The sequence below is a fragment of the Cimex lectularius genome, unplaced genomic scaffold (assembly GCF_000648675.2).
Source record: "Cimex lectularius strain Harlan isolate CLEC.00 unplaced genomic scaffold, Clec_2.1 scaffold56, whole genome shotgun sequence".
In the NCBI taxonomy this organism is placed as follows: Eukaryota; Metazoa; Arthropoda; class Insecta; order Hemiptera; family Cimicidae; genus Cimex; species Cimex lectularius.
Genome location: NW_019394202.1, coordinates 425,920 through 440,917, shown reverse-complemented (window position 1 = coordinate 440,917; position 14,998 = coordinate 425,920). Strand labels below are relative to the sequence as shown.

General features: G+C 33.2%; 1 protein-coding gene across 1 annotated transcript; it reads right to left on the bottom strand.

Moving 5' to 3' along the window:
• Window positions 1–280: 280 nt before the first annotated feature.
• Window positions 281–13,293, bottom strand: LOC106666653 (protein O-mannosyl-transferase 2). Its single transcript, XM_024230140.1, is given in 18 exon segments — window positions 281–1,271; window positions 1,408–1,516; window positions 3,597–3,737; window positions 3,798–3,954; window positions 4,079–4,233; window positions 4,296–4,384; window positions 5,984–6,135; window positions 6,205–6,408; window positions 6,552–6,661; window positions 6,782–6,864; window positions 6,936–7,042; window positions 7,920–8,079; window positions 8,400–8,508; window positions 8,617–8,725; window positions 9,389–9,493; window positions 9,561–9,645; window positions 9,727–9,819; window positions 13,000–13,293. Coding segments are annotated over 18 exon segments (2,109 nt in total). The 5' UTR covers window positions 13,035–13,293; the 3' UTR covers window positions 281–1,165.
• Window positions 13,294–14,998: the final 1,705 nt, after the last annotated feature.

The window sequence follows — 14,998 nt, the reverse complement described above, 5'->3', positions numbered from 1 at the left end:
TGACCCCTCATCCTTGACACCCAACTGATAGTTGACATTAAGCCCTCCTGTATAACAGGTTGATATTTGAAACCTGAAAATGGGTTTGATTATTATTCATTGAAGTATTTTTCTTAATTTAAAAAACAAGCAAACGTGTTTTGTTAAATGTCAACAAAAATTTATTTTTATATAGACTTATGGTTTGTTAACAATCCAAAATTTCTTATAAAACTACAAAATATCTTATAGCTAATATAAATATAAATAAATATATCTATATAGTATAAAAAATAAATATTCGTCAACAAATTAAAAATCTAAGTACATATTTTATCAACAGTTTTTAGAAGAAAAATATCAATTATATTCCACATTCCGGCCTTCCCATAATGTAAATATTGGCATAAGAAATACCATATTGCATAGATTTATAGCTCTTAATTTGAATAAAAAATATAAAAAATTGGTCCAGACAACAGTCTCTTCAATCATCCTTTTCAATTAAAAGTAGTTAACAACTTTTTTCTTCCCAATAGAAAAATCAATATAATTAATTACTTACAATTTAATTGGACATTTACAACATTTTTGTGCAAATACGAAAATGAGGCCAATCCAAGTCCAGACTTATGATTAATTATTAGGGTTACATGAGTATTCTTCCATGTTTCATGTCTTATCACATAAATAAATGGTCTATTCACCACAATTTTAAATGAATTTACATTACGTTTATGCTAAGTACACAAAAATCTTGAGATTACAAAAAAAATAGTTTTTATACGGCAGTCTTCCACACTCATCCCAAATCCTTTCAAAATTATCAGTAAAAACAATTATTTAATTGTTCACTTTAAACAATTTGTTTTTATCAGTTTGTATATTCAATACAGTAATTATAAAATGATAATTACACTGGTGGGATGTCAAAACATAATACATACAGTTAACAACTAAACAGTAAGAGTAAAAAATACATAAGTACTGTTATACACGTTTTGTAAAATTATGTATATACATATTTAAGTTGTCTTATAGCTTTATACTGAATGACACCAACAATATAAAAAACTTCAATAAAAATTACATGAACTTAAAACCTACAAAACATTATATGACATGAAATTCAGTAGAACTTTCTTGTGAGCTTAAATTACAAATCACATAATTAAGTACATTCCAGTTAAAACTCCCAAGAGTCCATCCACTTCAGTCCATACATGGTACTGTTTTGTTCGTGAGAATAAGGACCGGACATTCCGTATGCCAGAGGTGAGAATTGATAAAAACTGGAAAAAACAAAAATCGGTACAATTATTATGACTTTTAATATTTTCAAGTTAGAAACAGTAAGTATAAAATTGTCTTTGTTTGTAAAATTCAAACATATTTTATTTAATCTTTTATAAAATGTATAATTCGTACCTATAATACGATGTAGCTAAGCACAACCCAAAAAGAGAATAGGATAATTTGGGACATTTTGACAGAAATGTTTGTCCTATTATTTCAATGATATAAGTAATTATAACCCCTGGAAAAGAAAATGTCAATAAGAAAGAGCATATATGGTGAAATTAAAGTCTGCATGTTTACATCTTCCACAAATTGTATTTACCAATGATAGCTAAAGATAACCCTCTTTTTTTCATAATACACTCAAAGATAAAACAAAAAATCTAGGAACTCGTATTTTGTTGTACCAGTATATATTTTGGGATTTCCACATCCCCTCATCCACGACAACTTTCCCGAGTCTGGAAGGATTTGAAAAGCTGTTCCATGTTTTTAAAAAACCTGACCACAGATTTCAAAATCAACTTTGGAAAAAGAGGATAAATCTACTATATATATTTATTTTTATTTTTTTATTTTTTTTTATTTCTATTTTTTTTTATCATTATATTAATACCAACATCTTCACTTTAATGTAAAGCAAATTAAATGAGATCAGAAATTCATGAATTTTAATAAAAAATATTTAATTATGATGGTTTGAAAGAAAATGATCCAAAACACCGGAAAAACATTTAATATTGATTTTTATTCTTTTGACAAAAAAGGGTAGGCTGCGAGTGCTGACCGGGCAGGACACCCAGGCCTCTCCCGTGCATAAGCTCCTTCTTACCTTCTTTTACTTAATCATGGATTGTTCCAGGTGTTCCATAAAAGTGTTCCATAAAAACCATCTACATGGCACGTAGGGCCTATGAACAAGTGCACATCTATCCCATAATCCAGAGCAACACTCACCCGATAGATCAAAAGTGTCCACCCGGCTAGCCCACATTGTCCACATGATCAAATATAACTATTTTCCTTCTTCAAATATAACTATATTCCTTCTTTATTAAAATTTGTTTAAATCTTTTTTTTTATAAAAGTGAAAATGGGATCCAGGTTTTCAATGTTCTTAATGACTAAAAATCAAGTTAACTAAGTGAGTGGTGGCACTTTATTTTTTACAAGTGCTAAGCCTAAATATACAAGTGAAAAACTTTCCCTGTCATCTCATGCTAAGAAACCAAGCACAGACTGAATCGTTGGCTGTATGTTAGAATACCATAGGCCCTTAGATTTATTTTCTTCCTTATATGCCTTTCGTCATTTTTTTCTCAGACTAGGTTTGCTATAAGAAGTGATATCCAACATTGAAATTTCTTCAAGATGACTTCCCAAAACTGCTGCCTCTTTTGCCAGTTAATTGACCTGATTGTTATACTTACCACAGTAGCCCTTTACCCAGACCAAGTGAATGATGACACGAGTCAAGATACTGTTTTAATGCTGTCCCGGCATTATTTTTAAATAAACATCGCCAGCATTGGTGATGAGCATTAAAATCCCCTCCTATCAGCATAAGGTTTGAAAATTGTCCCATAATTTCATACCAATTTAGGCCTTTGTCTTTAGTTTTCGGGCTTATATATCGAGACAATTGGGACAATTCCTTGGGAAGGGAGTTTATTTTTTATAGCCGGTCTTTGCTCAGTACAGGAAAATTCCCTACAATGGGTATTTTGAGTACTCTATATTTTGTTTAATCAATATGGCACAACCACCATATCCGTTCCTTTTGTCTAGGAAAATAAACAAATAAATACAATGGCCTTGACAAATGTACCAGGTATGAGGCAAGCTAACAGATTTAGAAATCTCTCAAAAAGGAAGGTGAAGGAACCCTCTCACAGGCAGTATTTGAGGAAAATTATAGGCCTCTATATCAGCCACTGCCCTAACTATCTGGAGAAAATGGGCAGAGCAGAGACAGAAACATGCTGATTCTGGCTATAATTTATAGGGGTTCCATAATAGATCTGCTTAGGGCACAGTGAAGGAAAGGACTGTCACAATTCTATATTAACAGCCCCAACCCTTAAAAAAATAAAAAATATAAAAAACAGAAGAGTCCCTTATTGGAGGTTAAATAAATAATTATGTAATTCAACACCACCCATTAACATTATTTAAACACATTTACATTTTTGAATGTTGAAAAATGAGTAAAAACAATAACTGAGATTGAGCTCAGTATTTAAGAAAGTATGTGTTTGAGAGACACAACTGTGACTAAGGGTTAAAATCAAAAAGTGTTAATTCAATTAGAAACTTACCTGACAACATTGTACTGTAGAGAAGTGCAGGAAAATAATGATGGAAATACAAAACTCTACCCATTGCCCAAAATGGTATGTAATGTAGAGCCCAACCAACAAAAAGCCATAAACAACTTCTAAGGACAATAGCGTCAGATTCTGAAAATTAAATAAATGCAAAGTCCAAAATTTTCTTCACCTTATAAAATTTCTATATACCTGGATTTAGCAAAACCCAACCATAACCACGCTGTTTAAGTATTGCGTTCAAAGAAAATAAACCGACAAAGGTGACAAGGAAAACAATATTGCCCCACCAAATAATAGGATTGCCGAGCAGGTATATTCTATAACCGTTACCAGAGAAGAATTGACCCTAAAACAAATAAAACATTAATAAGAAAATAATTTTACAAGATATTTAATATCAGCACTATTATAAGTTTATAATAATTTCTTTAACAAGCTGATTGAATAAAGTAGATCAATTTTCTTTAAACATTTTACCCTATANTGATTGGCCATTGCCAGGGTCTTGAAGTGACTTCTCCCTCTTTCGGTTTCAAGCCAGCATTTCCCTGAAGCATTACTGCATGAGATTCTAAGAATCTTTCAATAAAGCCAGATGCATAGACTTCAAAATTGACATTAGGCACTACAAAAAATTAAACAAAGGTTTTTCTGTAACATGAAGACACATAAAGTAGAAAAACTTACATAAGGCAAATGTATTTTCCTCAATGTTCCAAATTGCATAAGGATCCCTTAAATTGGGATTACAAGTTACTTCTTGCTGTTCATAAGCCCTACATGCAAAAAAACTTTACAATTACAAATTGTAAAAGTAGAAGATTAAGAATAAGAAATATTTACTTTGCTTCATGGAAAAACAACGAATCATGGATATGTAACCTAACCCTACTAACCTAACCTACCTAACTTAACCTAATCTGTCCCTAACCTTAATCCTACCTAATCTAACCTAACAATTTCTAACCGAACCCATGTGCAATCTCCAGTAAATGGTCATGCGAAAAAAATTGTGTATCTTGCCTGTATACAGCATTAACCCTACCTAACCTAACCTGTCCTTAACCATAACTTGTCTCCAATGCGAACCCTACCTAATCCACCCCCTAACCCTACCTCGCCTCAAACACTAACCCATTCCTAACTCAACCTAACTAGTCCCTAACAATAACCTACCTCTGACCAAACCTAACCTAACCAGTCCCTCACCTAATCCTACCTAACCCTATCTCCTCATCCCTAACACTAACCCTACCTAACCCATCCCTAACCTTAACCCTACCTAACCTAAACTAAAACATTCTTAACTAATAAAAAAATAATTTTACAGAATAATCAATTAGCACTATTATTAGTTTATAATTATTTCTTTAAAAAACTGACTGAATAAAGTAGATCAATTTTCTTTAAACATTTTACCCTATAGTTGATTGGTCATTGCCAGGGTCTTGAAGTGACTTCTCCCTCTTTCGGTTTCAAGCCTGCATTTCCCTGAATTGTTACTGCATGAAATTCTAAGAATCTTTCAATAAAGTTAATAATAAATATAACATAGACTTCAAAATTGACATCAGGCACTACAAAAAATTAAGTAACCTAACCTAACCATTCCCTAAGACTAACCCTACCTAAACTAACCTAACCAGCCACTAACACTAATCCTATCTAGCCTAATCTGAAACTCTAGTCTTTAAATATTTGCAAGGCTCCATTTTAAGAGCCCACTTCGGAATTTTTTGCACAATTTGCAAACTAAGAGATTTATTTTATTTTGAAGGCAAAACACCTGTTATAAAAATAGTAACAGTTTAGTAATATGTGGAGAAATACAAGAGAAATTACCGCACAGACATTTCTAGCTTCACATCAAATCTTCCATATACTGATTTATATTTGAGGCAACTGATTTTACATGGTTTGCAAATTCTTAAGCTAAAACAATCATTACACAGCTACACAAGAAAATTAACTGTTGCGGATTTTGGATTAAAATATTTTTAAACAGTTTCCAAAAATTACTTGCACTTATTAATGCTGTTGCATGTGCATTGTGGTATATCCCAACAATACCTTGTGCATTTTTATCATAGTAGTAAAGTTGAGAAAATACTATGCAATGTAAAGACTTCACTTGTTTCATTCTTCTGAGAAATCAATCAAAATAGAATTAACTCGTAATATCTGGTCCCTAATCCTAATCCTACCTTGGACTAAGAACTCTAATGTAACCTCCCCAGCCAAAATTACTACATGGCGCACCCTCCGGTAACGTAAAATTGATGACGCCAAAAAAATTTGTGTATCTAGCCCAAAACATATCCATGTTTAAAAAAATGAAAATAAAGCAAATAAGCAAGGCTATAAAATGAAATTACCATGTCGGCAGTTGTTTACCAGTTGTTGTCAGTACACACAAATTTAAATAATGGATCAGTTTAATTTTTGTTGTTACAGTAGTCAACACACCAGAAACTCCTCCACTTACAATTTGAACTTTCCACACATCATTAGGATCACCTATGCCATTCTTTAAAGAAAAAAATTGAATTAGTGGTAAATAATATAAACCAAATTACTATAAATACCATGGTCTTACTTCACCATAACCGGTGACTTGATAATGTTTTTTCATGATCGGAGCATGCTCTTTATGTGAATGTAGATTTCTCTTGGTTGGCACATGTTCCAATCTTATTAGATCTCCATGGCGAACAAATTCAATTTTGCTTGTGTTCGGCTCACGTTCAAATGGTTTGATGAGCCATTTATTATTTTCATCTTTGTGTGTATATGTGGTGACCTAATTACAATTTATTATTAATTGACGAGATCCAGCCACGAATTGTACACATCATCGCTTTTAAACTTGAACATTTGATTTATTTGCAGGTTATTTAAACAACTAATTATTAAAAGCTTCCTAAATAACAAAAAATGCTGTACCTGTTGTTGCCTTGCTCCAACTCCTTCAGGGTACAAGTGCCAATGGGAGTGTAAATAACCCCCACCAGTCCTTTTATTTTTCAGTGTAACAATGGCTCCATAAGCCACTTCTAAAACATAAATAAATTCTTAGTAACACACTTACTTGGAATTATTGATATTACAATATTAATTATATTCACAATTAAATAGTAATTTTTTTTTATTCTTCCAAAGGTAATTTTTAATACCTCTTGGCATACTAGCATTATGCAAAGAATTTCCTTCCAACTGAGCTTGAAATGCAGAGCTAAAAAATCCATCACCATTGCCACTACGAAGCAAAGCATGATTAAAAATAATTTTAAAAAATCATTACAGGAATTATTTCATGACATGATTTACCTTTTACTTAAAATTTGTAGATGAATATAGAAAAAACAAATGTACACTAATGCCGGTAATAGAATCAACCCAACAACTCTAGCAGTGAAATGTTTCAGTATATAAGTCTAGAAAAAATATCACGAGATATGTTTACAAACCATTTTATTGAACAATTTATAATAATAAAATATAAACAAATATGTTATGGCCATCTTCTGGAACGATGCACTAAATCCTTCCCCATATATGGATGCTGTTCCAGAATGACCACCTCTTCTAATCCCCCCCCCTCTTTCGAAGCTTGTTATAGGGTGTTAAGGGTATTTTTATTTATTTAAACAAGGGTATTTAAACTACAAGATTATATGAATGGTTTTAATAAAATGCCCATTTGACCCAATATTCAGGGTTCAAATGCAGGACCGCTGGATTCGAACCCGGCACCTTTACTCTAAAGTATACCGTTTGCGTGCGCCATTTCAATGTCTAAACTGTTGTGGCTACCGACGCTCCCAAGGGTATCTTTGGAATTGAATCATTGTCACAAACCTTTAGTATCATCGCTTTGTCAACCTTACTGTGAAGGTACTGTTTGTCAAGTTATTTGTACGATTTTTTGAAAAAATAAATTTTTTGCTATGCTATAATTTTTTTTCTGTATCACAGGACAGTCTGTACAAATCAGTGCCGTAATGTGTTAACAGAACCATTAGTTTAAAAAAATATATATAAACAATTAAAAAAAAAAGCAAAATTCATATAACAGTTGTGAATTTCCATACATATTATGAAATTAAACATATATGAAAGCCAATGAAAACAAGGTTTCAAACTAATGACGATAACATACTAAAAATAAAGCTTTCAAATTAATTTTTGCATGCCACACATGGTAATAAGACAAGCATTTTATTATTAACAAGGAAAAAAAAAACAATTTGCGACATAAATGCCAACAATGCCATATCACAATTAAAATGTTAGTCTTTAAGTTGTCCTTACCATTGAATGTTTTTGATTCCCAAAGATTTCCCAAAGCTGGGAAATGGTTAGTAAGCCACAAAGTATGACAACAAACACCCCGACAAATTTTGTGCTAACGGCACAGGCCAGCATAAAGCCAGTAAAACAAAGCCAAAACCACCAGTTTAATGTAAAAGACCTGAAAAACACAAAAAAATTAACATCAGTATTGCAGTTTATATAAATCAAGTGTAAAATTTTAATTTTGGTAAGTCAAGTACATTCTATTTTAACAGACCAATATGTCAACAACCATTGTCTTACAAAACCGCCCAAATTGTAAAATTTAAAAAGCAAATTATTCCATAATGACATGTAATATGCAATCTATCAATAAAACGTTATATTCTCTTTAAAAAAATCTCAGTGAAAATATTTTTTTTAAATTAATAAACAAAAATAATAAATGGTAAACATTTTCATATAACATGCATATTTCATTCTAATTGTGTTCATTACCATAAATGAGCATTGTAAAATTTAATCATTCCATATGTTGCACCCATAATGAAAAAAAGTAAAATTGGATCGAGCAATATGTATTGTGTAAGAGTCAATACTCCCACATCTGAAACAAAATTACAGCTTTATTACATACTTAAGTTATCAATTTAAATTTTTTGCTATCAAAATACAGTTCTATTTGCAGATTTTATGCTGTCATTGAATTTCTTACCACTTATGATTAAACTGGAACCCAAAATAGCTGAATTGAGGGACAACGAGAGTTCCCAAATAATCAAGAAAGAAAGTGGTGCAATACAAGCTCCAAGGAATGTACAAAACTGAAAAAAAAATCACAATATATTACAGTAAGGGGAATGCAGAGGCTAAATTAAGGCGTCTGACTTTTATTTATAAAGCTAGCTGTTCTAGGATTGAATCCTAGCATAGCACATAGCTTTTTAATTGTTCATACTATTTAAAGTACAATCACACCCCATTTAGCACGACCCCCACATAACATGAATTTGCTTCAACACTTTTTTTAAAAAGAAAATATTAATTATATTAACAATTGTATAAATATACATACAACTCATTATGTATACATATATATCATAGTAAGTGTAAATACATTTTGTATTTAGCAACTAAGGCACATTCAGCCAATTGATTCTTGAAATAAATTCATACAAGCAGTCAATGAAAGAATGGTGGAAATCATTTAACCAAGCCATTGATTGCCATGAAAAGCCATTGAAAATATTAATTTTTCATAGAACGAAGTTATGCAACATTTCATTATGATTGTTGAAGAAAAAAGTAAAAAAGGAAACCCTGCTTAGTGCGATTTCCATTTTATGGGAATCACCGAGGAATGTAATAATATGTTAAGCTAGGTATGACTGTACTACATGATGAGTAGACGTTAAGCCCTCATGTATGACAGGAATTACTTTACTTTGTATATTACACAATATTTTTCATAAATTATATTCACTAACCATTCGCATTCCTTCATATTTTACATTTTCATATTTGTCACCAGGCTTGTCAAATGGAAAACTGCCATCATAGCCAGTAAGGTAGCCAGATGCCGCAATTAACATCTATAAAACAGTAAAAAATGAAAAAAACAAAAACTATAGTATTATTATTATTTCAACAAGTATGGACCTTTCCAAGAGGTGGGTGAACATCAAAGAAAAAAGTCCTATTGATATACCAGCTTCCCATTTTTCCAAAATGTGTCTCATCCCAACTAAAACAATAGGTTTTTATTTATTCAAGCAATGTTTTGCATTTAAGAAAATTATGTGTTTTAAATAATAATCTCACTTACCAGACATGATCTGGTTCAGTGACTTTACAAAATCTTGTCGCAAAAGAAAGTGTAACAACAACTCCAAACGCCAGCCACCAATGTTTGTTTACCCTGGAAAATTATTGAGAAAATAAGATTAGCTTGAATCATTTCACAAGACGAGTCAAACATATGCATAACACACAGTACAAATTGTTAAATCTATAAAGGTGTTGTAAGATTTATTTGAAGTTTGATGGATGTCGAACGTGTAGTTTGGTCATTTCTGATCATCTTGGTTAAAACAAAGTTGCTCAAGAGAAAGCCAGACAGAGATTTAACGAAAAAATATATATATGTCATACAAGTTCAATAATTGCAAAGTAAAATGATTATCAATAGTTGATTAGCCTTGCCTAAATCAAGCCTGAAACTTTTGTTAACATGTCATTACCTTATTAAAATACAATAATGGTATTCTAGAAATATAGGGCATAAGTGAAGAAGTGATACACGTCCTGGTCCACTCCGCTATCATTATCCTGAATATTGTAGAAGTAGGCCTGAGAAAGTTTTTCCAACTGTATTCTCAAAAGCTATTCCTCTATAATTGGACACTGTATTTATACCTCCACTTTTATGGAGAGGGTAAATAATGAATTTTTTAATTTTAAAAGCATTTGTTGCACAACCCTTTTCAAAGATGCTGTTCTGAAAGTTCAGAAAATTTTTGCAAAAATGTTCTGTTGCATATTTATAAAATTCATAAGGGATCTGATCTCTTCCTGATGTCTTTAATGCTCTATTAGCCCAACATAGGTAAAGGGCTTGTCCAAAAATGCATTGCAAATAAACGATGATGATTATGAAATATAATAAATATAATATATGATATAAAAATATATCACCTCTCACTGTGGAAATTTTATTCTTAAAATTGTTCACTAGATTCCAGAAACCTTTCAAATCTTTAACCTGAACTTAAAACATAACTATTGGGTTGTCCGGAAAATAATGCAGGATTTTGGTATTAAACAAAAAAAAAGAAACTAGTTACTTTAAAGCAATGTTCTTTAANTGTTGACATTCATACAAATGAGTAATCCTGTAAACGTAAACAGAATATTTTATATAGATTTTTTTTAATGAAAACTTAAAATCCTGCATTATTTTCCGGACAACCCGATAGATCATGGTCAAAAAATTTACAAGCACATCATCTGTACTTGTTGATTTTGGAAGCCAAATTGCCTCATATTTAAAATATTATTTTCAAAAAGAAATTGTAATAACCTTTTTTTAATTGTTTCTATATGTACATCTGGTCAATAAATAAATTATAAATAGAAGTATCCACTATAATTAAAACATGCATTGTGAAAGAAGAATGCCAAATTGTGTGCTATTTCTTTTAAACAATGGATGTGAGAAAAAGCTTTCATATTTAGCAGTTTGCTTACAATGCATAAGTAAAAGGAAAGATGAGTATTTTCCTTTATTTAATGAGCCTTTCACACAAATGACTTTCTCGGCAAATAGAAATCATTTTGGTCGTTCAAATCCCTTATTACCACTGCATTATTCCAGGATAATGTTGCATGTTTAATTGCCTTCAGTTTCAACCTTATTAAAATTAGAAATTTGAACTGCAAGAAGCTCTGGACTGTAAAGAGATAAAGTGTCGGGGCTCTATGCGGATGATATAGCCCTGTCCACCAGGGAAAAATTCGAGGAAACTCTGTGACATAATCCAAGAAGGGCTAAAAATCAGAAAATAATAGTGTAAAACTGCTGGCTTAGGAATCCATAATAAAACAACCATAGTCACTTTTACACAGAAAAGGATATTGGACCACTTGAGGCAAATAACACTCAATAATACTGTGAAAGAAATTAAAAAAGGTCAAATATCTGGGCACTAAAAGCCCAGGCATTTAAGGAACATATCGGCTCCACCATCATGAAGGCGACACGAGCATTGAAAGTGTGCAGAAGAATAGCAGGAAAATCTGGGGATGCAGACCGGAAACCCTGCTTTGTTCATCAGTGTTTTGAAAACCAGTTCGTGCTCCCTTCAGTGAAGTTTGGAGGAGGCGGTGAAAAGGTCTGGGCTGGGATTTACGCTGGAAGACGAAATGGTATTGTTGAACCTCGCCACAACCCGTTATGTCCAAGAAATTATCGAGGAATACATCCCTCAAAATAGGGATCTCATTGGCACGGATTTTCGATTTCTGGATGTCAATGCCAGACCTCATAGAGGCAGAGTTGTTCATCAATGTTTCAAAAACCAGTTCGTGCTCCTTTTAGAGCAGTTTGGAGGAGGCAGTGTAATGGTTTGGGCTGGGATTTACACTGGAGGACGAAATGGTATTGTTGAACCTCGCCACAACCCGTTATGTCCAAGAAATTATAGAGGCATACATCCCTCAAAATAAGGGTCTCATTGGCTGGGATTTTCAATTTCTGGATGCCAATGCCAGACCTCATAGAGGCAGAGTTGTTCATCAATGTTTCAAAAACCAGTTTGTGCTCCCTTCAGTGCAGTTTGGAGGAGGCGGTGAAAAGGTCTGGGCTGGGATTTACACTGGAGGATGAACTGGTCTCTGTACTGTTAAAGGCAACCTCACCACAGTCCGTTATGTCCAAGAAATTATCGAGGAATACATCCCTCAAACCAGGGAGCCAACAATGGCATGGCTTTTCGATTCTGGATGACAATGGAGGCAGAGTTGTTCATCAATGCTGAGAAAACTTGAGAATTTCTCGCCTGCCCCTCCCCCATTGTCGCCAGACCTCAATCCCATTGAGCACATGTGGGATGCGTTGCAGTGAAGGCTTTTCGGTCACCGCAGCGTGACTTGCACTAACTGAGTGCAGCATTGCAACATCTTTGGAGTAAAATTCCTTATGAAATTAGTGACAACCTTATTAACAGTATGCCTAACAGGTGCACAGAGGTTTTAGATAACAGAGAACATTACACGCGGTATTAAGTGTTTAATAAATTTATTATGTCCAATAAACAAAATTATGAAATTAAAACCTTTTATTTTGTTATTTTTTCAAAATCCCTTAATTAAATTTTCCTTTAGTAAGAACATAATAATTTGTAATAAATTTTATTGCAATTTATAATAAAAATAAAATAATGCTAGGGAAAATAAATACTTCAACATTGACAATATCCCGATTCATTTTTGAGCAGTTTATTTGGCATGACAATTTAGTAATAAATTTGTATATTTTTTTATCAATCTTTTTTAGCAAGACACATTTTATGTATTATTTAATGAAAGGTTGTCATCTCACCCGCTGCCGGTTGTTGTCACTTTAGTCGAAGGCATAATTTAACTTGAATGTAAACCGTTTGTCAAATTGATCAAAAGTTCACTGCCGGCGGGGCTTTCACTGGCATAGCTTTGCCCTTTGTAGGCTTTTTCGACATTGGATCGTGAGCTTTACGCTAGGGAACTGGCGAAGTTAGAAAGGACGTCAACTTCTACTTTGTAGGTCAACAACGGTACATTTTCGAGCCCTGGAACCCGGTTGGCGATGATCGAGATTCGATTCTGACGGACTTCGAATGAAGAATCGTTCTTCGCTCGCCTGGGCTCGTGATCGAACCGCTCTTTGACTCACTTCCATTGAGCCAAATCTTCATCCCTGAAAGTCTGAAGTGAACCGATGATTCTTCGAGACTCCTCGATGTCTCACCTAGTCTGATTTCTGACGTCAAAGACGTGCTATGTCATAGAAAACTAATTTATTTTATTCCTTTAATTTAATTTAATTAAATAATAAAAATAATCCTCTGCCTGCGTTGATTGACAAATCTGTAGAATTGAGATGTTGGCATTGGTCCTACTGACTCTTGGCTAACTCCTGGCTGTACTAGTTCCCGTGACAGCTGCCTCGACCATGACAGCTCTTCTCCGACTGCATCTTCTCTATGCCGGCTTCTTCTTGACTGTCTCCTAACTCTTTTATGATAGTAGTTAAGGTAATAAGTCAGGGTGGAGGTGGGAGACCCGTCAAGCTTAGGAAACACTGTTATGATTCCTGATGACCTGATGCTCCTTTTTCTTCCCCAGCTTTCCGGGTGAATCTGGGTATTAGCTAATCCTAGGGGTTGAGCAATAAGGCACTTGTCAGCAACAGTAAATATTTCTGTGGCAATTGCCCAGAAACGACCCACATTTCCCAATCATAAATTCCTGTGTGGTGTTATTATTTCGCCAGCTTTGTTTAGCTGTGTCTGGGGGTCTTCGTGAAAGACTAAGTCGGCTCCCAGGATTAGAGGACACTTCCAACGGCCCAATCTTACACAATACGCTTTCCCATCAATCAGCCGAAATATTCTTTCTTCCCATCTTAATATTTACAATAAATTTTAACCCCTAAAAAAATTGTTTAAGATTCCTTTTGGGTCTATGAAGATACTTTAGAAAAGCTGTGGCTATAAATTAAATTATCTATTGGGTATATAACATGAAAGAAGGATATTGAGGAGCATTTTTCAAGAGTTAATTTTAAGCCCTGCAAGTTTTCTTGAAGAAGATTACAATCATCAACAGACTTAGTAATATGTTAGAAAGGAATCATTATTGAAGATATTAAACAATTGTGGAGCAAGGTGAACTCCGAAGCCGATATAACTAATAGTCATCATAGGTGAAAAAGGGTAGTAAAAGGAGAATAAATATCATTGATGTACATGGAAAATAAAAGAGGAACCAAGATGGACCCTTGTGGAACTCCAAAATTAATAAAACAAATTTACAACTTGTGAGTGACTGCTCATATAAGAAATATGTTCAAAAATTGCACAAGTGGCAGAGTTGAAAGTAAATTTTTGGCGAAGCTTGGTTATTAAGAGAGACTATGGTTTATTAATTAAAATGCATTTTAAAAATCAAGTAATACTAAAACAGTATATGCAAGGATATCTTTTGTTGCTCTTGCCACCTTCAATACCTCAAAGGAGAGCAAGAAGTTATTTTAAATTATGCCTCTAATACGATGGTGATGATAGAAGACTAGGAATGTGGGCTTCATATTCCCCAATGACTTTTCCTAGTTCTTTAGTTCAGTTAAGCTCAATCCTTCTTTTAAGTTGTAGCAGGCCGTTGACTGTCATTACTGCAATTCTTTTCCTCTAGTCACCTTGGTACTCCAGATTAAGTCTTTATTGAGCAGATGCTTCACATTCAAAGATTATACAGGTGGCTATTTTTTCCTCCTCATTGCAGAATACACCCATGTTTTGTAGGTGTTTTCTGCGATACCAGTGACTATCACTCTCCTGAGT